We start from the raw sequence: 27,725 nt of genomic DNA, 5'->3' as shown, positions 1-27,725 counted from the left end.
CTTTTTCCAGTTCCTATAGCATATTAGTAGTAATACATGTGCAAAATGTGTCCCAGGGGATACCAAGAATGTGCAAACATGCACCATGCAGAACTGTGCATGCTTGCTATTGATCCTGACTTGAATAAGCACTGGTGTCGTCTGACTGAATAGGCAATGGCATACAATGCTGATATCATTTCCAGTCTTGTGTACCACAAGTTTGATGTGGCACCCGCTGGCTAAAAGAAGGCCTATCTAGAGTGAACATGGCAAATGCTTAATGACCCAAGAAAGAACCAGCAGATGATCTCTTTAGTGCCTGGTCTGGGATCCAGTGTCCAGGATATATATCTGATAATGGGATATCAACTTTACCTTCTGGAAGGTTTCAAATGATGTGTTGCTTGGGATCAGTCCCATGAACAAAGCACTTTTGCTCAGCCCTTCCAGTACTGTTAGCTGAGTTTTGTCTTGCTCCAGATTACAGCTGTTGCTAAATTCATGGCTTCCTAGTGCCTTCCATTCCCTGACATTGCTGGCATATCATGCAGTGCATCTTCCTCCCCTCCTGTATGCAGCAACACCATCATTCTGGGAGTGAAAAGACTTGCAATTCTTTGTACAGGGCACACATTCTATTGATGCACAGTGGCATGTTTGTAAAGGAGACCTGTTGTCTTATAGCTTTTCTTTATGATGAAAGCTTACCTGATATAGTGTTTTTATCACATACTGTAAAAGAAAATTGGAATGAGACTTGCCGTAGTGATTTTCCTGCACACATCATGCCAATGGATTTAAATGAAACTATAACTCTACAATAATAAGCTATTTATGCTGCATTTTCTTCAATTCTGATTCCACCATTTTTATTGTGCACCATGTTTGTATCAATGCAATTGAAGACAAATTAAAAATTACCTCTGAAACAAGCACAATCTATCCTCTATAAGTTATTTCAGGTATGGGACCATAATTTGCATCTTCATACCTTCAAGTCTAAAAGAAAATCATTTAAACATGAAATAAACCCAATAGGCTGGGTTTGCTTCCAATGAGGATTAATCATATCTTAGTTTGGATCAAGTACAAGGTACTGTTTTATTGTTACAGAGAAAAAGGAAATCATTTTTAAATGATATAAAAAAAAGAATAAAATGGAGTCTATGGGGCCTTTCCGTAATTTGCTGCTTTCTGGATAACTTTATGTAACAGTGCTGGCCAACAATTTCCATGTAGTGGGCCATTTAGCAGACATACTACATGCTCAAGGTTTGAATTATATAAAAATGATGATGTCATAGACAGCAGTCTATAAAGCCCATAGACAGGTAGGGAACCATAATATACTTTGGAGAGCCACATCCAGCTGCTGGGCCTACAGTTCATTGAAACACACTTCATTCTGTGTTTGCTTGTTATAACTTAATGTTCCTGGAAGTTTCTCTCAATAAATTCAGAGCTGTGCCCAGAGCTGTCTTCCTTGATCCTATATCCAAGTCCATTTTGTTCACTGCATTAAAGCCCTTCTGGATTATGTTGTGTCTTTATTAATAAAACATATTAATTATAGATTATATCATTAAAGGAGCCATTGGGCTCATTGTAGATACAGCCACAGCAAAACATGATTTATCAAGCGCCCTATGCACGATTGAAGACGTAGAGCAATCTCGTACATCTGAAGCTGTCCGAGACAAAAGGTTTCTGAGAGAGAGATGTGTATGTAGGACCAGAGAGAGTCTGCCTTCTCTTTCCTGTTTCTGAGAGAGAGAAAGAAGGGGTGCTCATGAGTACAGTCTTCAACAAAATAAAAAGCAGGGATCATAGACTTTAAAGATAAAGTGCTAACAGGCTGCAGACTATTCAGAGATAAAACTTTAATTTGGTGGATAACAGGTAATTCTAGGTGATTGCAACTGATAAAGTAATAAAAAAGTGGAATAAAGGGGATAAAGTAATAAAGTGGAACAGGGTGGTTACTGATTTGCCGCCTCACCTCTTTAAAATCGAGCACATATGGAATCCACAGCCTGCATGGCTAAAAAGCAATTCATTTTGATCTGGTTGCACAAATGGGTAGAACTACTGTACATGGACGCGCCAAAAGGCAGGTGTCAAGACGGATGCAACGGAAAAGAAGGTAAGCAACAGCAACGCCGGATGGTGTTGCAGCGTTTGCCCGATGCGACACGACTGTCGGATTCAGACGATGCGTCTGCATCGGACAGTTGTGTCGCGTAGGATGAACTCTGCAACACCATACATTTGTATTTCTTACGTTGTTTTCTGTTGCATCCGACTTGATGCCTGCGGTTTGACGCAGCGAGTCTCATCCGCTGGAAACACATGGAAATCGTCCATGTAGTTCTACCCTAAATCCGTTCAGTCTGCAGCATGCATCTAAATGAATTGCTATTTAGCCATGCAGGCTGTGGATTCTTATGTGTTCGGTTTTAAAGGGGTGAGGTGGCAATCCTAGTTACAAATATCAGGCTAGATTACATACTGTTTTTAGATGAAGTTTTAATAATTATTACAAATGTAGTTGGATTATTAAAAATGTAACTGACTAATTTCTGGCTGCACAAATAGAATGATCTTGCACAATAATCAAGCACAAACAAGCAGGTGGTACTGCAATTAAACATTCAAAGATGTATATATAACAAACATTACAAGTCAGCACACATTGACAATGATCACCAAGGCCATGAAGGTACATACCACCCAGAAATAAACAGCATACAAGTATGAAAGCGGATACTCTGAATGAGAGAATTACCTCAACGTTTTGGCAAAATGCCATTGTCAAGGGAACTCTATTGCATACCATCTTACTTGCAGAATATATATCCTGCTTGGCACCAAACTATAATCCATTAGCTTGCGTATTCTCTGAGTAGTGTGGCATCACTTCTGCTGACGTCATATCTGCCTCCGCAGCATAGCGATCCTCCAACTATGAAAATATGCACAGCTCTACACACAGTTTACTACAGTTGCTGTTAGTGTGCAAGATCATTCTATGTGTATTTGTTTGATTTCATCCCCAACCAGTAGTTCGTGAGCAACATGTTGCTCTTCGACCCCTTGGTTGTTGCTCCCAGTGGCCTCCAAACAGGTGCTTCTTTTTGAATTTCTGGCTTTAGTTGCATTAAAACATGTATACTGCTAAACAGAGCCTCATATTGGCTGCAAGTCCACATAGAAGCTACCAGTACTCAATCACAGCCCTTATTTGGAAGCCCTGGGAACTTTTTGCATGTTTTTGTTGCTCTCCAAAATGATTTTATACTTAAGTGTGGCTCATGGGTAAAAAAGGTTGGGGACCCCTGCTGTAATTAATGGAGGGATTGTTTGATCTTAGCACCTTAAATACAAATTTGTTTAATATATATATATATATATATATATATATATATATATATATATATATATATATATATATATATATATATATATATATGGGCAAGCTTTTCTAGCTCAGAGTGCACTCCATTACCTTTGATTCATTTCTGGCTGCTCCTCAGAACTGCACATGCAAAGAGCAAGAACCAAGTGGTAAATACAGATGTAGTTAAGTGATTACAGAACGTACTGGGAATGTGCACTGTAAATACAGTTTGTACCGTTATAGAGTGAAGTGATGGCTCACTGTACTGTGTGATCACAGCCTGTACTTACTTATTACAGGCAATATTGGTTGACTGTTGATCTCATTGATTTCTGCTTATACGGATTAATTAGTGCTTTAACTAAGTGACTACATGCTGCATACCGATGAGACCGAGCAGTTACGGAAGGCATTAAGTGAGTGCAGGGTGTTATATTGAGAGGTAGTTTGTTACCATCCTTAACAGGCAAATTGAGATGAAGTTGTGTGATTACAGGCAATATATTTGATTACAGTTCAACTACAGCAGTACAGACCCAATTAAGGGCAGCAGTGCAGTATCTACTGGTTGATCACAGTTATGTTATAATGATTGCTGTTTGTACTAGGTTGTTGAGGTAATTATAAACTGTAATAGGTGATTACAGATGGAAATGAAAGATTGCACATAATTAAAGAGTCAGTGGTGTATAATTCGGTCAACGGCACATGGGGAGATTTGTCACCTATGGGCTACCACAAGCGACAAATCTTCCGAAAATGCTTTTCCTCAAGTAATTATGTAAATCACCAGTGGAAAAACATACCCATTGCTTCAGCTTCTGAAGTCGCCCAAATTTGCCTTATTAAGGGGCAAAATTCCTTCCGGGCTCCCAATAGGGCAATCAGACCAGTTCCTGGCCCAACTTTCTGCTAGAGTTAATTTCAATAAACTGGTAATTTTTCACTTTGTAAAATGGCATCCAACCCTTTCTTTAAACTACATAATAATGTGTCTACCAACAACTTCACAGTCCTCTCTGTAGAAAACCTTATCTGCATTTCTAATCAGAATGGATGACCTTGTGTTCGCTGGATGGCCTACTGGTGAATAAAGCATCCAAGAGTTTATTGTATTGTCCCCTTTTATATTTATACAAAGTAATTGTATTTCCCCTTAATCTCCTCTTTTTCCAGCATAAACAACCCTAACATTTACTCATACACAAGACCTTCCATACCCTTTATCAACTGAGTAGCTCTTCTTCTTTTTATTTAATGTATATTCCTTTAAAAGATTGGACATCAAAACTGCATTTTCTACATAGTAACATAGTAAGTAAGGTTGAAAAAAGACACACGTCCATCAAGTTCAACCTTTTAGTTTTTTAGTTTTTTTTTATCTGCCTAACTGCCAGTTGATCCAGAGGAAGGCAAGAAAACCCCATCTGAAGCCTCTCCAATTTGCCTCAGAGGGGAAAAAAATTCCTTCCTTGCCAAAATGGCAATCGTACTAGTCCCTGGATCAACTTGTACTATGTACCAACCCCTTCTTAAAGCTATCTAATGTATCAGCCTGTACAACTGATTCAGGGAGAGAATTCCAAATCTTCAGAGCTCTCACTGTAAAAAACCCCTTCCAAATATTTAGGCGGAACCTCTTTTCTTCTAATCGGAATGGGTGACCTTGTGTCAGCTGGAAAGACCTACTGGTAAATAAAGCATTAGAGAGATTATTATATGATCCCCTTATATATTTATACATAGTTATCATATGTCCCCTTAAACGCCTCTTCTCCAGCGTGAACATCCCCAATTTGGCCAGTCTTTCCTCATAGCTAAGATTTTCCATACCTTTTACCAGCTTAGTTGCCTTCTCTGTACCCCCTCTAATACAATAATGCCCTGTTTGAGTGATGGAGACCAAAACTGTACGGCATATTCTAGATGGTGCTCTATATAGTGGAAGAATGACCTCTCCTCTTCTTTCCTATTAACTTCTGTATTAAGCCACATAGGATGATTCTTAGAGCTTCTACATTTACTCCTTAAGGGAATAAATTGAGAACAGTAATGATTTAATATCATTTTAAATGACAACCATTTCTGTTGTGTGTTTTTATCTGAAAACATAATGCCCCAATCAATACTCTGTAAGGCAGCCCTCAAGGCACTTAAATTAGCTTTTCCAAAATACATGTTTTTTCTAGACTACACCTTATAAGTGCTGTGGAAAGAGGGACCCTCTACTCCTGTGAATTTATACATTTTTAATACAGGACATATTGCTGCTGCTGACTGACATTGCTTGCTGCAGCTACGTTTATTGTTTATGATCAGTTTGTCCAGATCCTGCTGCAAGGATGCCACATCCTGCATGAAATTAATTGGACTGCACAATTTGTATCATCAGCAACACATATTCATTGCACATAAAGCCAAGCCCAATTATAAACAAATAAAACAAATGTGGACCCAATAGAGATCCATGCAGAACCCCACTGAGAACACTTCTCCATGTAGAGAATACTCTAATCACAGCCACCCTCTGTACACAATCTTTAAGCCTGTTTCCCAACCACATTCAAACATTATTACTAGGATGCTTAAAGGCAAATGTTTCTGCAGTACTATAGTCAAAGCGTTGGCAAAGTCAAAGAAGACATCTACTGTCTAAGTTCCAACCTACATTATTGTAAAAAGGTTTTAAGATTTGTTATTATATCTATAAAGCCATGCTTATCATTGTCACTTATAATGGCATTCAACAGAAAATAATATTGAATGTAATTGATTAACAAAACTTCAAATAGTTTGCACACAATAGATGTCAAACTTGAAGACTTGTAATTTCCCTCATGAGGACCTAAACCCATTAGAATTTGGGAATAACAACAGCTTTCCTCAGATCCATAGGTACCTGATTAAATTGAGTCAGAGAAAATCAGAAAAATGGCCTTGCTAAAGCTATACTAAGTTAACTTTGCTTTAACATCTAAGTCCCATATCCTGCATCAGCCACTGACAACTTGTTTGAGCTGAGCCATGGGCATCTTTACAGAGGCGGTCCTGTAACTCCTGAATTGAGTCCTCAATTGTATAAACTGAGGAAAAGAACTCATTATGCTCATTTGCTTTTTAGCATCCCTTCTAACCAAGGATGCTACACTTTTATTTCACTTCTGTTTACTCTGGTATACTTAAACTTTTTGGGATTGGTCTTTAGTTGGGATAAAATAAGTTTTAATTTTTTATTTCCTGGTTGCTGCTTTACAACACTTGTTGCAGTGTTTATGTCCTAAAAGAAGCACTCAATTTTTTAAAACACTTTCTTCTGCATTCCAAGTAACAACTTTACATTGGAGTCAAGCCACATATGGTGGTCCGTAACACCTTAAGTGAACACAATGAGAACAGTAGGGAATCTATATAGTTTTAAATGGCAACCATTTCTGTTGTGTGTTTTTACACCCCTTTGCACCCCTTTATATTTGCAACACAGGCTAAGAATCTTCACTTAGACAATGGGCTCTGTAGCATACTCCTGCAATGATATATGGTTAAAATCAGAGGGATCTAAAATAATATAACTCAAGAGCTTCATACCTGGCAAGGGCTCTTACACAACATCGGGACATATAGAAGAAGGCGCTTGAGCTAGAATGAGTTCCTAGCGATGTTTCAATACCACGTAGGAGGTCATTTGTTTTTAGAAGGAGTAACATTTGACGAGGGACACTAGCAAGGAGCTGGCTAATCTCTGGTAGGTAGGTAGCAGCATTACTTCGTATCTCGTGTATCTGCAACAAAAGACAAAAATAAGAAAGTGATGTAAATCCCAATGGAAACACTGTAATTTAAGGTGGTGTATGCCTTTTTAAATTCACACAAATTCACAGGTGTGCAATAGCTAGAAACTTACAGTCTTTACAAGTGGGCACCTGTTAAAGCAAATTATGTGAAACATTCTCATACATTTACCACAGTAAATCTATTTTTTTTTGTTTGTTTGTTTCTGAATATTTTCATTTCCTTTGTGAGAAAAGAATGGTAGTATATAAGGCTTGCCTGATTGATAATAAAATGTTCTTTTGTTAAAGGAACAGTAACATAAAAAAAATGTAATTGTTTTAAAGGACTAACAATATAATGCAGTGTTGCTCTGCACTGGTAAAACTACGGAGTTTGCTTCAGAAACACTATTATTGTTTACATAAATAAGCTGCTGTGTAGCAATGGGGGCAGCTATTCAGGTTACACAGCAGATAGCAGATAAGCTGTGTAGAACATAATGGTGTTATCTGTCATCCACTATTTAAATGTGCCATATAGTCTTTTTACAATTTCTGCCATTGCTACACAGCAGCTTGTTTATATGAACTTTAGTAGTGTTTTTAAAGCAAACAGATCGGTTTTACCAGTGCAGGGCAACAGTACATGATATTTTTATTACTTTAAAACACTTTCATTTTTTTTGGTGTTACTGTTCCTATAACATCTTCAAATGGTTCAAGAGACCTCTGCCATTGACTCCTACATGACCTCAATATGTTTTACATGGATTCAAGCTATTTCCAGGGTCGGGATATAGCAAATCTTGCACATTTTTTTTTTAACCCAAAAAAAAAATCGATTTTTGACCAAAAGAAATCCTCAAAAACTCAAATTGTCGTGAAAAACACAACTCAAACCTTAATAAATCTGCCCCTATATGTTACAAATTCTTTAATTCTTTTAATTCTATTTATTATTTTCACAGTTTGTTAAAACATTTAGATTTTCAGCCTCATTGAAAACTAATTGAACAATGTTATTCATACTTGTGTGCAACTTTTTTCTGTGAAAAACCTAACCGCAACTATTTTATCCTTAATTAAGCTAGTGCTCAATGGAAATAATGCATTTGCTTCATTTGTCACATTTATTTCTCCCAGTAAATTTTGTTTCCACAAACATGAAAATTGATGTCTTGCTCCCTTGTGTTGCTTTTTCAGCTAAGAATTGTCCTGGAATTTGACTGTGTTGCTTCAATCCATAAACGTTGTTTCGAGATTATAAAAGTAAGGCAATGATTATGTGGTGGCACTATTGGATAACTTATTGCTTGCAGGATGATGCCCACACCAATAGTTCTAGAGACATCTCACACAAGGTATTTGTTCTGGGGGTTTCTTAGCATTTGAAAATTGTTGTTAGGGGCCCCTAAGGTGTTTAATTATGTGCAGGGGAGGAGAAGGCATATGGATTTAACTTTTTTCACAGATGAGTGATGAGTGATATCCCTGCAGTGAGCACCAACCATTTGGTTTTTTTGGTGTGCTACCACCATTAATGTGGACATGGTCTTGTGGCAACATGGGTGTGGTTTAAAGTGGTAAACAGGGAGTGGTCAACGCTGGCTTCCATTATCGGCCCTCCACCATGTAGGCCAGAAAAATGCCGACCCTCTGTACTACAGAAGTTAGACAGCACTGATTTAGACCATACTATCTAAGGGCCATGGAACACAGGGGGATTTGTCGCCCAAGATAAATCTGCGCTCCGGTGGGCTTCCCCTCTGCACTAATGTAAATCACAGATGGGGGAAAATACATGTTATTTCATGTTTCCTGAAATACCCTAAAGTTTCCTCACAAGGCAACTTTGGGCAGAAAAATTAAGTGACATGTTTGTTTTCCCACTGCCAATATCCATTATTGCCAATAGGAAGCATTTTTGGGAGATTAGTCACCTGCAGCAGAGTAAATTTATCTGGAGCGACTAATCTCCCCGTCTGACATCAGCCTTACATTCTCAGCATGTGTGTCACCTCAGGGAAAACGTCCTGAGATTGGATTGTAGTTAGTTTGTTCTAACTTTATTTGCTTAGTGCTGCGTCTACCTATTGTCAGTGAGACATAAACACTGTTTTATACACCTACACATTCCATTTTATATGTAGATAGTTCATTATATTTATATTGTATAAATATAATTAATATTATATAAAGGGATGCTCGTCTTTAACTAAAACAAATAGATTTTCCCATTTAAATAATATCAGCTACTGTATTAGTTTTCATTCACAGAAATGCAGTTTTCTTATCTAGAAAAGTTGCTCTGAACAGGTCTTTATATATTGCTGAGCAACCCTGCATAATCCACATGAGGGACTCAGGCAACGATCGATACTGTGGATAACCCTTCCTTACTTGTTCCTGTGTCAATCATTGATCCAATTGACTGAATCATATCAGCCAGGGATATGCAAGTGAAGGAGGCATGAGCTGTACAGATCAATACCTACACTTTCCCAGTTTCTATGTAACAGGGCTGGGCCAAGTTACGGACACACCTAAGGCAAAGCATTCCCATTACCCCGCCTCCCTATGTGCATTTGCTCCTCCCCTTTGCAGGTGGGTGAACAGTGTGAAAATCCTCTCCAGGAGCTATGAACTTGGGGCAGCCAGGCAGAAGAGGTATGTACCTGCCCCCCCACCTTTGCAACCTAGGCACGTGCCATTTCTGCCTTCCTCTATTTCAGCCCTGTTATTTAGTACTACTTTTCAGGTAAATATATTGAAAATATATTAAAGGTGAACTTCCCCTTAAAATGTATAGACACCCTGTTTCATCAACAAACAATGAGTTCATTAAGCACCTTTTATAAGGATATGTTTTACAGGCTATTTATTTCATTTTAAACATATCCTCTTATGTATGCAAAAGCTCACATACTGTATACACACACACAGCTGTCCACTCTACACACACACACGTGTCCTGGCTGCGTGTGCAAAATTATCTCCTGGCTACTCTTATTAAAAGGTCGACAGTTCTGTACACTTTACTTATGAAAGTCTCTTTTTTCATGCAATGGGCCAGCAGTAAAAAAAAAACACAATTTCAATAGATAACATTATTTTAAAAAGACGTTGTCAGACAAAGATTATGGGTTTCATAACCACATTGGGGGCAATTAACAGCCCTTCCTTAAACAGAAACCCTCTCACACTCCTATAAATATATTATTTTGCATATATATTGAAACCTACTAGGAGAAAGTTTCTTTACATAGTTTCACATTATTATAGAGACTTGTGCACACACTCCCCCACTAGCACACATACATACACACTTATACACATACATACAATACTAGAAAATGCACATAATAATATATAGGTCTCTACTTAACTCTTACATGCACCCTTTTAATAGCATGCTGAACACACAGGCAGTGAATCAGAAGCTGTCGAATAATAAAGGGTTAAGTTGGTTAAACAAAAATGTCCTACACAGAACAAGGCACTCATTACAGACACAGCTAATTACAAGTTATCAGAAACAGGCTGCCTGAATGCAGCTGCACAGTGTGGTTGTGTGACAGCCAAACAAACACACTGGGATGAGACAATGAGGGAGTATGGGAAAAAGAAAGATAGAAGGGGGGGTAGAGATTGGTTTGGAAAAGAAACGGGGGAGAAATGAGTAAGGCAAAAAAAAAAAAACCAGAAAGCAGAGTAAAAAAAGAAATGTTTGTGGAAAAGTGAAAAAACTAACAGCTTGATAATTCAGCCCTAATTATGAAAATAAGATAAATTATTCCTAGTAGCATCTCCTCCCCTACCTCTTTCTGTTGGAGTTCCTCAAGGCTCTGTCCTGGGACCGTTACTATTCTCCCTCTATACTTCCTCCCTTGGCAAATTAATCAACTCGTATGGTTTCCACTACCACCTCTATGCTGACGATACTCAGATATATCTCTCATCTCCTGATCTCAACCCAGAACTCCTAACTCGCGTCTCCTCCTGCCTGTCCGCTATCTCTACCTGGATGTCGCAACACTACCTTAAATTAAACCTCTCTAAAACTGAAATGGTTCTCTTTCCTCCAACTAACACCAGTAACATCCCGGAAGTATCCATCATAGTTAACAATTCCACTATCACCCCCTTTCCCCAGGCCTGGTGCCTTGGGGTTGTCCTAGATTCTGCCCTGTCATTCACTCCTCATATCCAGTCACTTATTAAATCATGTCACTTCCACCTAAGGAACATATCCAAAATATGATCATTTATCACCCAAGATGCTGCCAAAATTCTTATTCACTCTCTCATCATATCACGTCTAGACTACTGTAACTCTCTTTTAATTGGCCTTCCCCTCCAGAGACTGTCACCTCTCCAGTCCATACTGAACACTGCTGCGAGGCTCATACACCTCAGCAACCGCTCCTCCTCTGCCTCGCCATTCTGTCAATCCCTGCACTGGCTACCGTTACCTTTCAGAATCAAATTCGAATTAATGACACTGACTTTCAAAGCACTTCATAACTCTGCCCCACCCTACATCTCTGAACTCATCTCTATATACTCACCCAACCGCTTACTACGTTCCTCTACTGACCTGCTACTCAACTCTTCTCTCATTACCTCCTCACATGCTCAAATTCAAGACTTTGCAAGGGCTGCACCCCTCCTCTTGAACTTTCTCCCACGGTCTGCCTGACTTTCTCCCAACATTTTTGCTTTCAAGAAATCTCTTAAAACGCACTTCTTTCGAGAAGCCTACCCTCACTCTGCTTAAAGGGGAAGGAACTACCTTGCGTTTAACGCAACACCACATACAGTACCACTTTTCTCACCCACTTAATTCGACCTTGCCCACTCCCACACCTTGTGTATTACTCCCTTCCCTTTAGAGTGTATGCCTATACATAGGGCCTTCCTCACCTTTTTGTACCGGTATTGATTGTGATGTATGTAACTCCATAAGTTCTATGTACATAATTCATGTGATTTAGTTGTATAATCACATTTACTTTACAGTGCTACACACTACATGTTGGCGCTATATAAATACATATTAATAATAATAATAGTGGTATAAGGGTCAACTTTTCAAATATGTGGTTACATACCATATGTGGCGTTACTAAAGGAACATTTTGTATTTATGCCTGAAAACCATGGAGTATATTTATCAAAGACTGAAGTTAAAGATCGGCACAGTCGGCTAAAGTGGAATTCCACCACTCTCCATTCATTTTTATAGGATTTTGAAAGGTGTATTTATCAAAGGATGAACTTTCACTTTCACCCATTGATAAATACTCTTTTAAAAATCCCATAGAAATGAATGGAGAGTGGTGGAAATTCACTCTAGAGGACTGTAGTGATCTCTAACTTCACTCTTTCATAAATATACCCCCATGTGTGTAGTAAACAAAAATATTTTTGAAAAAAAACAATATCTCAACAAAGAAGCAAGTTTCCTGTTGTTTCCAGACCCTTCTCTGGAATTCTCTCTCACATTCTGTCCACCTTTCTCCCGCTTGCCTGCCTACAAAAGCCTCTTTAAACATTTAAGAGAAGTTTATCCTTATTTTGCTTAGCATAGCTTCAGTAAGCACATTCCAAGTGCACTAGCAGGCATTGCATTATCCTGTGAGCGCACAGATGGAGCAGATATTGGCACACAAATGCAAAAGTTTGCATCTTTGCACCAATTTGTGCTCCATGTGCATTAGCAGGCTGATGTTGTGCTTGCCAGTTCATTTGTATGAAGGAGTAGATGGGAGTGTATGAGATTTTCTCCTGTGTAATATGATTATAAATTATTTTATATGGTTTTGGTGATTTTTATCTATGTTATACCTTTGCATCCTTCCACACTAATATTTCTACTTTCTAACTTTTCTGCAGGCAGAGAAAAGCTGATGTGCTCCCATCTGCTCCTTCCAATATCTGCACTGACATGCAGAGTGTGCAGAGACACAGCAGATTTTGGCGCAAATATATTCTGATGTAGGATCTATCGGTCATTTAAGTTAATGTGAGACTGGACCTTGAAACATGCCAAAGTTATACACAGATTTAAGATGTATTACTCTTACCTCCTCCTTACTAACAGTATTCTCATATATTCCTCGGTTCACCGATTCCCAAGAACGGGCAGTCAGCATACAAGCAAATAAAGGGTACAGTTCTCCTGCACCCAAGCGCTGACTGTATATGCGGATCCGCTCCTTGTCAGCAGCAATTAGAGCCTGCCATAAACTGCAATAATCCAGCCGAAAACTCTCCGTCAGTACCTTGAGAAGCAGAAGGAAAAGAAGTACCAACTTGTAAGAAACTGACAGGTAAACATTAATGCAATTCAACTCCGCACCAACTTCCCCCAACCACTAGTGTACCTGGTATAAGCCATGATCCAAAAGAATTATCTCTGGGGCACAATTTTCAGGGTTCTGGCGGACAAGGACATTCCCTGGGTGAGGATCACAGTGCACAAATCCATGAACAAAAATCATCTCACTGTACAACTTCCCCAAAGCATGAGATACCTAAGAACAAAAGCTGGTAAATTTGTTTGAGATAGTAAAATACTCAACTTCACACCTGGACTATCCCTGCAAGCTATTCATCCCCAACCACAGAGCATTAACCTCCCCTAAACACAATTCTAACATTGACCATGTTGGGTGCAAAAATTCTGCATTATTTCTATTCAGCATGCATAGTTTTATTTTAATCTTCACTTTGCAGGCATGCCCATGCCATAAATGGATAGTTTCTTTATAAAACAGATTCAATTTGAAGAGCAGATAAATCAGATACAAATATAACATTTTTTGTTTTACAAGTAATGGATTTGAATATTTGGTATTTCAATTTGACAAACATACTAGAGTCTTAAATCAGTGGTAATGCAAAACCTTTGCGTGTATTCGGGTGGTGCTCAATCTGGAAACCGTATATAGTTGAAAATCAGATGGCACACACGTTGGCAAATGTGCAAAAAAACTTGTAGTTTACGGAGATCCACACACAACGTTTCAGAGGTACAACCTCCTAGTATTTGGCATGGCACCCAGCCAATCAGCACATTTGCCATTCCTACCTGCTTTGAGCCCTAAGGAACATGCCTCGTCTGCCTACCCCTAGTTCCAGCCCTGTTCAAACTGTGCAGCTACTATGGACCCTGCCCACTGTACAAAATTTTAACAGATAATCAAAACACTACTACGGGCAATGACACATGGGATTTTTTGTCACCCGCGATTAATCTTGGCTACTGCGGATGACAAACTGTCCCTTGTTTTCTTCCCACCAGCTTGTCGATGTGAGAAACACACATAGCAAAAAAGTACCTGTGCCGCTTTGGTTTCCTTACCAGTGATTCACGTTGGCTAGTGGAAAGGAAAAAAGGGACATTTTGTTGCCCGCAGAAGTCAAGATTAATAGAGGCCAACAAAACACCCTGTCTTTTCCTTAAAGCTCAAAAACTTACACAATGAGCAATCTGTGCAAAGAAATACAATTATTTTTGGCTCATCTACCAATGTGTAATCACCATGCATGGTGCAATTATGTCTGTGTACTCTGCACCTTGTGTCAGATTAATAATTATTATTATTATTAACATGTTTTTATAGAGCACCAACAATCATAAACATAATCCTCGCCATGGTGCAGAGGGCAGTTTACATGAGTGCAAGGAAGCCCTGTATCTATGCCCAGGACTTCATAGCACCTTATCTCTCTCATCACTTCCTAGTTTATATGTTGTAAATGACTCACCCAGGGTGCCAATGTGCTACCCACAGCCTACCCCTTTTTATGCAGTGTTGCTGAATACAGGCAGCAGACATACAGAGTGAGGTGCAGACATACAGATTGAGTCATTCCTAGTAAGTTTTTGAACTAGCTGAAAAAGTTGTCAGTAAACATATTTACAACCCCATTAGCTTCTTCTGACTTGCCATCCCCATAACCCAGTGTGGATAATTGAAGTCACCCATAATAACTTGACCTAGTTGTGAAGCAGCCTCCATTTGTATTTGTAGCTGGGGGTCAATATCATCACTTATTAGAGGTGGTTTGTAGCATACACCAATGATAATTTTCTTTGTGAGAGTATGGGATGCGTTATCCAGAAACCCGTTATCCAAAAAGCTATGAATTACAGAAATGCCATCTACCATAGACTCTATTTTAGCAGAATCAGAATTTTTAAAAATGATTTCCTCTTTCTCTGTAATAATAAAACAGTACCTTGCACTTAATCATAACTACCTAACTAACATATAATTAATCATTATTGTTAGCAAAACCAGCCTATCGAGTTTATTTAATGTTTACATGATTTTCTAGTAGACTTAAGGTATGAAGATCCAAATTACGGAAAGATCGTTATCCGAGTATTCTGGATAACAGGTCATATACCTGTAGCTGTTTGCCCAGTCGAAATCTAAACCGAAAGGGAATCCAACTATCCCCCCCGTGCCATCCATGGTTATTTCTATAGAACACGGCTCTAATTCAGGTTTTACATAAAGAAAAACTCCTTTTTAATCCCTCTGTCCCTCCTAAAAAGTGTGTAGCAATTTAAATTGACAGCCAAGGCACAGGCATCATCCCACCAGGTCTCAGTGATATCAATTATATCATAGTTTTTAGCGTATGCAATTAACTCTAGCTCTTCCATTTTACATGACAAACTCCATGCCAAACTCCATACATTTGCCAGCATAAAGCAGAGGTTACTACTTTTACCTCTGATATTTACATTATTTAATGGAGAATTAGATTAAAGCTGGCCATAGACTCAAAGATTCGCTCGTTTGGCGACATCGCCAAACGAGTGGATCTTTCCCCGATATGCCACTAACAGCATGGCTGTATCGGGGGTAATTCGAACGTTCAGCCATATGGCCGAACGATCGAATTATGATATGCCAAGGGGCTACGACGGGTCGGTCGGTTAAAAATTAAACCACGATCGATATCGTGGCCAGATATCGATCCGGGAAGACCCGTCGGAAGCCCCCATACACGGGCAGATAAGCTGTCAAATTGGTTATTTCTATAGAACACGGCTCTAATTCAGGTTTTACATAAAGAAAAACTCCTTTTTAATCCCTCTGTCCCTCCTAAAAAGTGTGTAGCAATTTAAATTGACAGCCAAGGCACAGGCATCATCCCACCAGGTCTCAGTGATATCAATTATATCATAGTTTTTAGCGTATGCAATTAACTCTAGCTCTTCCATTTTACATGACAAACTCCATGCCAAACTCCATACATTTGCCAGCATAAAGCAGAGGTTACTACTTTTACCTCTGATATTTACATTATTTAATGGAGAATTAGATTAAAGCTGGCCATAGACTCAAAGATTCGCTCGTTTGGCGACATCGCCAAACGAGTGGATCTTTCCCCGATATGCCACTAACAGCATGGCTGTATCGGGGGTAATTCGAACGTTCAGCCATATGGCCGAACGATCGAATTATGATATGCCAAGGGGCTACGACGGGTCGGTCGGTTAAAAATTAAACCACGATCGATATCGTGGCCAGATATCGATCCGGGAAGACCCGTCGGAAGCCCCCATACACGGGCAGATAAGCTGTCAAATTGGTCTAAACGACCGATATCGGCAGCTTTATCTGCCCGTGTATGGCCACCTTAAGTCCATCTACATTTTTATGGAGTATAGCATTTGCTTTCAACACATATTTACATAGTAATAAAAAATATGACCATACAATTAGACTGTAAGCTCTACAGGGCAAAGGCCTCCTTCCTAGTGTGGTTCTTACCACATAGTACTTATATGAGTTCTGCTTTACAAATAAAGTTATACATATATACATACATACATACAATTATTGCAGTGCATATTGTATATGATGGGCAGATATTCACAAATATTGTATTCGCCACAGTGCCCCTGTTTTTTTTTTACTCTGTCTCGTTTCACATTTCAAACACCCCAACAGACTTAAATTTATATATAGAGAGAGACTGAGCTGCAAGCAAGAGTAAATTAAATACATCTAAAGGAAGGGAAAATTGTTTTGTGTGGAAATAAGCATTATATAAATCCTAGAGACACATGCATTACTCTTTTACTCTTCAGCACTCATGGGGTGAATATTTTCAGTACTGATAATAGAGAGGGTTGTCTCAATCCCTTCAAAGCTGCCAGTCACACAGAGGGGTGCACAGTATTGTTAGAGTACATACACATTCTACAGTATTAATTATAGCTCTGCGGGAAACTGAGTTAGTGACACCAGAACCCTCCTCGGTTGTTTCTCATGACACTGGTTAACCCCCTGACAACCATACAGCAGGCCAGAAAACACTTACCTTGTTCACATCAATTTGATTACGCTTCATATATTCCCTGTCATTAACCTGCCCTCCTTCCATGTACTCCATCACCAATACCCGTTTTGTACTAAGTTCCCAGTAGATTCTGGGTATCTGAAGAAAGCAACAATGTCAAGATTAATATAAGAAAGCAACATCTGAGAAGTGCGATAGGGATATATAAATATATGTGACAGACCAGATAGGAGTCAGTATACACAGGCCAATGAGGAGGTAATATAGGGAGGAGGTAGAGCTGCACGAGAGATAAAGATGCATCACAATGCAAAATGCAATTGTCTGCACACAGGCCTAACATCACCACAATGCAACTGTTTACTGCAAGTAGATAAGAGATTCAGACCTCAGTGAGGTGCCCATTTGTTTCTACCTTGCCCTATACTTCATAAATAAGGTCCTATTATACACATACACTATACGGCTGAAGAACCAGTGCCAAGTTCTACAATCTCTCAGGGAAAAGGTGAGCAGATGCACACAGGTCTAACATATGCAATGCAAATGACTGCTGCCACTGGACTCTGGAACAGTGGAAATGGTTCTGTGAGGTGATTAATACCACGTCACCATCTGACAGACTAGGCTGAGCTTGCAGATGCCAGGAGAATACTATTCGTGATTTGGGCTTCCTATTTTGTGGCAACAGTTTAGGGGAGGCACCCCCAGAAGGTTGTTATAGCAACAGGACCTACATATTAATACCCTTGTTGCCAAACCTATAGTGTACTGTAGCATGATTACTAGGAAAATCATAGAAGATTTTATATGATTTCACCTTTTAGTTAACTTTTAGAATGATGCAGAGAGTGATATTCTGAGACTGTTTGTTTTCATTTTTAATTTTTTATGATTTTTAAGTTGTTCGCCTTTTTGTTCAGCAGCTTTTTAGTTTGCAATTTTAGCAATCTGGTTGCTAGGGTCCAAATTACTCTAGCAGCCATGCATTAATTGTAATAGAAGGCTGGAATATGAATTATGATAAGTAAGAAAAAGTAGCAGTAACAATTTGTAGCCTTAAAGAGCATTTGTTAGATGGGTCAGTGAACCCCATCTGAAAGCTGTAAAGAAGAAAGCAAATGATTAAAAAAACTGTAAAAACGATTTAAAAAAAAAATATATAAAAAAAATTAAGCTCAATTGAAGAGTTGCTTAGAATTTAAATTATCTTAAAGGTGAACCACCCCTTGAATAAAAAGATCTTTGGCTATTTGTCTCTAATAACCTCGAACTTATTTGTAATTCTTTGTAACTATCCTATTGAATGATATCTCATACCAAATGTTGCCTGTGTGCATTGTATTTGTATCTGAGTACATTCCACTTTTCTCTCACTACTTAGATTTCAAATCTTTATTTTTTTCCCTGTATTACATTATTTTTTGTGCATCATTATACCTATATGCTGACTTTGTTAAAGGGAAAAGAATACAGGGAAAAAATAAAAAAAAATCAAAGTACTAATACACAGGTGAAACAGTTTTGCCAGCAACAAGTATTGCTTTATACACATACAATTGTCTGCCCCCTACTTGATCTAGAGCTTTTCCTGGCTCCTAGAAATGATTCTATAATTTACTAGTACCTACAGTCTACTAAAATAATAACAACTCTAACTCCTAACCCTATGACTGTTGTCATTGCCACCATCTGTATCTGGGTTCTGTTTCAAAGGCATACATTGGGGAATAATTTGAGCTTTGACTCAGAAATTTGGGATGAGAGTTCCTTACAAATACAATGCAATCCTGATACCACTGAAGTGAGATACACACCCTCAGGAAGGAGAAACTAGAGACTATAGATGACATTTTCTCTGCATTGCGACCCTCGTTTTGGAAGTCCAGCTCCAGAGGTAGGTTCTTCTTTGCTTCTTCTATAAGCCACATAAATTCAAACTGTGGGAAAATTTTCTTCACAACATGTAGGAGGACCTATAGCAGAAAGACTAATATGGTAAAATATCTCACCTGCAATTTATACAGCACAAGAGTAAATAGACATGTTAGAAATCTCTTGCCATAAAGGTAAGGGTGAAGACAGACCAGCAAATTATACACCCCATGATAAAACTCCTCTAGTCATGGCAACTAATCTCCTCTGATTGCTTTCCCGGCAGCAAACATGTGAATCACAGTTGGGGAAACATACACTGCACCACTATTGCACCCTGAAGTTTCCTTGCATGGGAAGGCATGATAAAGGCTTCAGTACAGAAGGGGCCTGTACTCTTTTGGATGAGAGTAGATGAATTCTGGCAGCAGCATTTACTGTGGATATATACCACATAAACGTCATGATTGTGCAAAGAATTTGTACTGAAAGCTATTTTAAAATGTGGACCAGAAATTTACCTCCATGATAAGAATATCCCGTGAACTCTGTGCCTGAACTTTTGGATGTTGCACCTTCACAGCCACTTTACGCCCATCCTGCAGCACAGCACGATGCACCTGTGCCAGGGACGCTGCACCCAATGGTGTTTTTTCAAACTCCTCAAAGACCTCAGATATCTATACAGAAGTAAAGGGTTAATGGCCAGTTGATCTCTATATAAAATACAATGTAAACAGCATTGAGTTCATACTGATATGTTTCTAGACAAAACTTTCTTATTGTATCTGTACCTTACTGAAGAGTTAATTTACTAACATTAGTGCAGTGGTCATCAACTTTTAAACATTAAAATGCTACATATTTAGCAGTTTCTGTTTTTTGTTTGCTCCTAATGCTTTTTAAAGTATGCACAAACGTTTGCACTAATTAGAGAAGAGTAACAACTCATGGCAATTTAAATCTGCACCAGTTTATTGCAGGTACCACTTTGCCCCCATTTGTAAATCTCCTTTACCCTGCTTCCATTCTGCTCTCATGTCTTTTACAGTTTTAACTGTTTCTCATTACTTCATTGATATTTGGTTACTAAAAACACCTTTATTTATCCTTCTTCTCAATATCTGCTTCTTGATACTTTCCATACCTCTGAATACATTCCCAACCCTTTCACCAACTCTACAATCTCCTAATAATATAATTAAATGTGTTATGAAGGTTAAAAAACATTATAAATGATTGCTCTGTAGTGTGAATTGTTAGCGTTTACAGCAGTGTCCTGCTTATCCTTCTCCAGCTTTCAGAGATTCTGCATTGCATCATGTGCTCCCCTCAACCTGCTTCATTTGCAGACATTCTGATTTCTTAGTACTGTATAATTGAGCTAATCTCTTCTCTTTGAAAACTGCAATAAGAAAGGCAATAAATCTCCTGCCTGGTGAAAATTGTTTTTATTAAGAGGGAACGGGGATTTATTAATACCCTGTGATCCTGTTCAGATGCCCCTATCAGATCCTGTGGATGGCTGATGAATTATTGCTCATAACAAGTCGGCATTTGCCATAGCAACACTCATCCATCAGTGCCCACAACGCCTCCATCTTCTCAGCATCCAAATAAGTGGTAGGGTGGAACACTAGCAGCCTGATGTTATGATACACAGTCACGCAGTAGGAATGAATTCTAAGCCTTGCAAATGATTATACTTGCCTTACGTTCCCAAGGGTACACACTCTGCATAGGAATCTGTATTAAAGTATCTTTGCTGTTATGATACACAGTCACCCATTAAGAACGAAAGGTACAAGACTCTGTATAGAAGTGTTTTACTACCTCCTTGCCAAGATCCTCACGAATGACCTGAACAACATCGGTAAAAGGAGTACAGGGAGCTTGGCTGTGTAGCACGCTTAAAGTTTTGGTGTATTCAGGGGGCACAAGATATTCCAAAGCTGCTAGGTGCTGTCCAACTTTGATAAAGGTCCCACGGTTGAAACAGCACAAATCCAGAAGGCGATGAGCTGAACGCAGGTGGACCTGAAAAAGAACATGCCCGAATAACTAATATAATGGAGTAAAACAGAGACTTAACCTAACTTGTAATACCCCCAAACTCATATAAACACTCTACCTGTGACTTGATGTTTTCATACTCCTCTGTCCCTGCCTCCACATGTCTTAGTTTGGTAAAATAATCCCAAGTTATGGCTGCTGTCTGAAAGAAACATAACAGTGGGCCATAAAACATTTATTAAATACACCCTGGATTATTTTACAGATAAACGTTTTGGGATCTGGTGAAACTAGAAGGGTCGTGGCTCCTTTAGAATTTTTACCCATAGTTCTGAATTTTTATGAGTTTGGGCAGGTGGGACACAAGATCAGCATGTCACACCAAAGCTTACAACCCCCCAGCACAATAAACTTCTGCACCCCTGGTCATATATAGTGTAAATTGTTGCTGTGCAGGACTGACATGGCCATCCAATGGATCTTTATTCCCCTCCAGTCTCCTCAAGGGCTCTGTCGATTTCTTTGCATTAAATAATCATTTTAAAGGTGACAATTCAATAGACACCTCCCAGTGGCTCTAATATCTAACTTTTTACTTCAGTCTAGCACTCCTTTTCCATGAGCATGAGCTGAGAAAGTCTGTACTGGAATTGAAAACAGTTTGATTTCAAGTACACAGAGACCTAAATAGTCCCCACCAGCCTACTAAGTAGTGCATGTCTATGGCAGTTCCCACGGCATTTGCCAGAATCCAAAGATTGCCAGTCCGAGCCTGAGCCAAGGCAGTTTTCAGCAAGGCAGACTGCTGCCATGTTCCCCTACCAGACTTGCATAGCAAAAACATTTTTGGCTACTCTTGTACTGCCCATTTGCCAAGTCTAAAGCAGCGCCTAGGTAGGTAGGGGAACATAGCACCTTACCATGCTGAAAACTGTCCCAGTAATAGGTAAGAGGCACCTAACAAAATGGAACCACCCATTGACTCTTCTTTTTCTTGTACTTTAATCTGGCCTTTAGACATGCAGTATGAGAAATAATCACTTCATTGCATATAAAAAGTTAAACAGCACCACTCTAAATGACTGAGTAATATTTTCTTCTGCAACCCCTCAGTACCATATGTGTAACTTACCGTCAGAACTGCTCTTCCAATCCGCACTACCCCAAAATCACTTGGGTCCCAGTATCCTGTTCCATATAGGAAAAACCCAGATGAACTAAGGCTTACAGAAGCCAAGGAGGCAATCCTGATAATACCTCTTACCATTACGATCACACTGCTGGAATGCAAAGAGAAGCATTAGCGAACATCAACATTATCCTTAGTATCAAAAAAGTAATTTTTTTCTTTTACATTTAAAGGGGTAGTTCACCTTCAAGTTAACAGTAAGGAACAGTAACACCAAAATATGAAAGTGTTTTAAAGCAATGACAATATAATATAGTATTGCCCTGTAATGGTAAAACTGGTGTATTTACTTCAGAAACACTACTATAGTTTATATAAAAAAAGCTTCTGTGTAGTATGTTATAGAATGGCCAATTCTAAGCAACTTTTCAATTTGCCTTCATTATGTCAAATAGGGTCATTGACCCTATTTAAACAACAAATGCTCTGAAAGGCTGCAAATATATTGTAACTGCTACTTTTTACTCATCTTTCTATTTAGGCACTCTCCTATTCATATTCCAGTCCCTCATTTAATTAAATGTGTGGTTGCTAGGATTATATGAATCCTAACAACCAGAATGCTGAAATTGCAAACTGGAAAGTTGTTGAATAAAAAGCTTAATAACTCAAAAGCCACAAATAATATGAACAATGAAAACCAAGTGCACTCACAGACTGACATTGTGTCTATGAGTGCACTTTAAGAAGGAACAAATTAGAGCACACTGGCTTTTTTACGTCTGTGTTTCTTTGCAAGAGGATAAACAGCCCTGTGCGCCACTAGCCTAAAATTGGTATCTGTTAATCATGCAGACACAAATAAATATCTTGTCAACAAATGCTACAAACAAATTTTATTTGAGAGAGACTTTCATTCCAAAGTACTGTTGAGATCTATGAGTTGTATTTAAGTCCAGTTTATCTTCATGTCTAAGAACTAAACTCAGTGTAGCCATAGGGACTTTGTGCAAAGTGCAGAACTGCAGTTTTCGGAGCACCTGTACTTCCCCTTATGAATTCAGTGCTGCCTGAATTTATCATAGTTATAGAATATAAAAATGAATACCAAACAAAGTGCAAGAAAAAAATATAGTGTAGCGTTCTAATTCAGAAAAACACCCAGTGTTCAACACTTACTTTTATAAGTGCTCACAAACACATTGGGACACATTTACTTAGGTCAGAATTTTAGCTTTGGAAAGCTCTGCTATACTTTTCACAACTACGTCAGGCGTTATGCATATTCATCAAAATGTAAACATTTGTCTCGGCAAATGAACGCTGGTGTACTTTCACTAGTGAAAATTAGTCAGTTTTGTCCTTTTTTTTTACTTTTATGGAATATAGGATATGATGTCACTGATAATAATGTTGAGGATGTAGCTTCATCTTATCAATTTGACTGGCAAAAAGGGTAATGGATTTAAAAGTTCTCACTTTGAGAAATTTGCAGAGTAATGATCGTTGGCCTGGCGCAACGTCACAAAACCTCTCTAGCGCTGAGCTTTTTGCTAACGAAATTATACACTTCGCCTTTTCGTAAATTGGCAATGTCCCTGCGAATTGTCATGTTGGCGAATTTTCACTAGAAAAGCCCACTTTGCCTATAGCAGATCTGCATAGGGCCCTATGACGTATTTCCACGACTGATATCTAGACGAAAATTGGCAAGATGTCCATCAAGCAGATTTAAAAATCCTGTTGGATTGAAGACCACATTGTTGTGGTCCTTGCACCCAGGCCCGGACTGGCAATCTGTAGGTTCTGGCAAATGCCAGAGGGGCTGCTATAAGGTCCCATAGAAAGTCAGTATTTAGTGGGCTGGTGGGGGGCTGTTTGGGCCTCTATGTGGGCTGATTGGGCCTCTGTGTACCTGAAATGCCAGGGCCTATTTAAATTCTCAGTCCGGACCTGCTTGCACCCACCTCCTGCATTCTTGGCATAGTAATCCGACTGTTGGGCCCTAGGGCCCACAATCGGATCAGCTAATATTATCCACTAAAGGTGTGCAATTGGGGCAAGATCCGATTTTTTGCTGACCTCTCCAAGCGAGCAAATGTGCCTATATATGGCGCCCTTAAGGTGGCCATAGCGCACAGATAATATTGTACGAAACAAATTTTCGGACGATATCCGGTGCTAGTATGGTGGGAAAAGAGCCGACCGATATTGGCAGAAGACTTGGATATCGGTCAGCTCGTCGATACGGTGTGTTTCAAGTCTCTCAAACATCAGCCATTGTTAGTGCTGAATCGTCAGATACAGGTAGAATTCTATTGTTTCTACCTGTATATTTGCCGATTCAGCTCTATGTGTGTATTAAAACTAACAATCTTTCTTGGAAAAATCTTTTCCAAGAAAGATCATAATTGTTACATCTATGGCCACCTTTAGAGATAAAATCAGGACAGGGCAGGGCTGATTACTGTTAGAGCAGTTTCTGTAGAGTGTTGTCAACAGAAATAGGATTCAATACACTGATGTTATCCTGAGAAATTTTCACAAATGTTTCCAGTCAGTGCAGTCCCTCAACGAGCAACGGGTTCTACGTCTACTATCTACAAAGTGATCAAGTAATGTAGTTGTAGAGCTATAGTAAGACTGACTTGTGCTAGGGCAGTTTAAGCTACTTTCCTTGGTGGGCTGAGACCACCGATGAGCTCTCTTTCTCAGGGGTAAGCCCTCGCAGCGGGGTGGAGGCAAGGGTGTAGTGTAACTGTAACCTGATGCGATAGCACAATGATGGGCGCCAGTAGTTCTTTAACAGTTGAACCAAGAACAGTATTTATTGAACAATAGCACATAGATCATTTAGCACCTTGATCCACAATGGAGTATAGAACATACACAGCAGCATAAAGGAAGCATATACTCACAGCACGTATAGGCTGAATCCCCACAGGCTAGGGAATATACAGCAGAGAGTAAATTGACAGCATGTGATGGGTATTGCCCGCTTTTCAGGATATCTTCCAGTGGCAGACTAGGGGAACTCCTGACATCCCTATATCAACACTTGGTTCCCTACTCTGGGTCAGTAATACCCTGGGATCTTAATCCCTCTAATCTCCTCGGCGGAGCCTTGAGCTGCTCAACTAAATAACCTCTCTATCACTCCTAGAGCGATCTATAAAACGAGTATAGCTGTCTAATTACTAGGGCCAAAGCGCCTAGGGTCAGCACCACCCATTCCCTTCCAGCCTGCTTGGTTGGGCTAAAGCAATGGACCCAGAGCACATGGTTCCTAAACCTTTTATACTCTGGCACAGTGCCATCTGGTGTACACTGTGTGAACTGCAGGGGTTACATAAGCACAAGGTCCCCATAAGGACCCACTGAGGTGTCCATATTACTAGGGATGTGCCTGTTTGTAAAGTGTAAGGGTGTCTAAGATTTTCACATCCCTACACTGTTATAAAGGAAACCAGGGAAATGGGAGGGAGTTTGTCAATACTGGAGAGACGGGGCTTTTTCAGAATAGGAGTGACAAGTGTATGTTTTAATTGGAAGGGAAGATTGAGTCACAGTATGTGCATGTCTGAGGTAGTGTTGAGGGGATAGCGGGAGCTAGTGTAAATTGAAATGTGAGTTTCCATTGGGGATGAGTGGTGGGGTCAGAACACTACGATAAGCCAAAGGAGGATTTTAGTAAGAAGAGTTCAGAGATAGAAAAGTCAGTAGAACTGTTAATAGGTATGCTAAATTCACCTAAAATAATTCATAGGGTGTCGGAGAATAGGAATAAACCCAAGCAGCAAAGTAGCGTAACTAAGACACATCGGCCCAACCGCCCCCCCCCCCGAACGCACAGGACTTCCAATATTAAACCTAGGACAGCTCGCCTGCCGACCTGCTCGCTCCCACTCCACCAGGACACCGTTCAGAGAGTGGCTGGAAGGGGATTTTCTCTTCCCCCCCCATGGGGTTTGCTTCCTCTGTAGTTACTAAAGTTATTGTAAGCCCCCAACCTTTTTTGTTGGGGCCTGATAAAAGATTTATCTGTCCCCTCAATGCCAGTAATGGGGTTCTTCAGCCTCAGGTTTGTTCCAAAACCAGGCTTTTCAGCCTCCCAGATAGAAAATGGCATTTATAACTCAAGAGAGACACTCAGCAGTATGTAAGGAATATTTGATCTAGCAAGTCATGTGCATGTCTGTATGTATATTTATGTGTGTGTGTATATATATATATACATACAGTGAAACAGGGACATAATAAGAGCATGCCGGGCTCCACTCCAGAAAATTTCTAGAGGCCCGAATAGGCGATTGCGCCTCTCTGCAACCCCCCTCCCCGCCGTGTGGTTGTCAGACACGAGCGCGTCAATTAAAAGAAATAGAAAGCACATCAATAAAAATAAAAAAAAATAGAATTTTTTTTGTGGTTCCACCAATATACAATGCATAACGCATGTTCCCGATTTGACATTTTCCCAGATTTTGCACCACTTTTTTTCCTGGTTCCCTAAAAAACGTAAAAAGGGTATTCTACTGTATATATGTATATTAATGATTATATATATATATATATATTTTATATTTCTCTCTCAGTAAAGTCACTGCTGCTTGCAATACATACTACAGAATGCACTTATATCACGCCTAACTGACACATTACACAATGAATGACATTGTGGTTGACTCCCACCCCCACCATGACTGTTGTGCCACACAAATCCGTACAACATGCGCCCGCTATAGCCCCCAACCCCCTTATACCAGACTGTAAAGGTTATTAGTGTGTATGCAAAGAAATTCCCCCCATGTAACCTTTGTTACATAAACCCTCGCGAATTTTCCTCCTCCGTCTTCCAGCGGAAATTACAAGACTTTACAAAATAAAATGTATGTAATAATAATCCGGCATCTCAAATACATCGCTCACCTCGATCCTCCGCTCTCCCCTTTCACAGATTTTGGGTTTGCCCAGCAGACGCCAAGAATGCTGGTAGTTGTAGTTTCGGGAAGGCGTCAAAGAGAGGTTGTTCAGGACATGTAAACATTAAAAGGCGGAGCTGGAGGAGACCAAAAGAGCGTTTAAAAGGGGGCGGTAATACCATAGCTGCAAGTATTTCTTGCTTTGTCGGTCTGAGTTTACCGTAACTTGATAATAAATTAGATCTAATTAACCAGTTCCTATTAGGGAAGTGCTGTCGTGCCAGCACACTCTGCATCAAGGCAGCCGTGTA

The 27,725-nt window shown here is 39.5% G+C and overlaps 1 protein-coding gene across 3 annotated transcripts; it reads right to left on the bottom strand.

The window, feature by feature from the left end:
• Positions 1 to 1,054: 1,054 nt before the first annotated feature.
• Positions 1,055 to 27,725, bottom strand: adck1.L (aarF domain containing kinase 1 L homeolog). 3 transcript variants are annotated; one of them, XM_041572006.1, is made up of 11 exons: positions 27,422 to 27,724; positions 22,499 to 22,643; positions 21,485 to 21,568; positions 21,187 to 21,390; positions 19,875 to 20,033; positions 19,296 to 19,454; positions 17,500 to 17,616; positions 13,536 to 13,685; positions 13,236 to 13,433; positions 6,965 to 7,158; positions 1,055 to 1,745 (listed from the first exon to the last, which is right to left on the bottom strand). In XM_041572006.1, exons 2-11 carry the CDS (start codon positions 22,631 to 22,633, stop codon positions 1,583 to 1,585), a joined length of 1,563 nt encoding a protein of 520 aa, XP_041427940.1. In that variant the 5' UTR covers positions 22,634 to 22,643; positions 27,422 to 27,724; the 3' UTR covers positions 1,055 to 1,582.

This window comes from Xenopus laevis, chromosome 8L, assembly GCF_017654675.1.
Source record: "Xenopus laevis strain J_2021 chromosome 8L, Xenopus_laevis_v10.1, whole genome shotgun sequence".
In the NCBI taxonomy this organism is placed as follows: domain Eukaryota; kingdom Metazoa; phylum Chordata; class Amphibia; order Anura; family Pipidae; genus Xenopus; species Xenopus laevis.
Note: the sequence above shows the minus strand (reverse complement) of the source record. Positions and strands in the feature narration are given on the sequence as shown.

Bases quoted from the DNA above. Each gene is read 5' to 3' on its own strand.
- adck1.L (XM_041572006.1), bottom strand. From the start codon at position 22,633: ATGGTAAGAGGTATTATCAGGATTGCCTCCTTGGCTTCTGTAAGCCTT. The intron at 20,034-21,186 runs GTAGTAAAACAC...ACTTCTGTATAG, and splicing joins GTGAGGATCTTGGCAAGGAG to ATATCTGAGGTCTTTGAGGA. The intron at 13,434-13,535 runs GTACACTAGTGG...CTGCTTCTCAAG, and splicing joins TGGATCATGGCTTATACCAG to GTACTGACGGAGAGTTTTCG.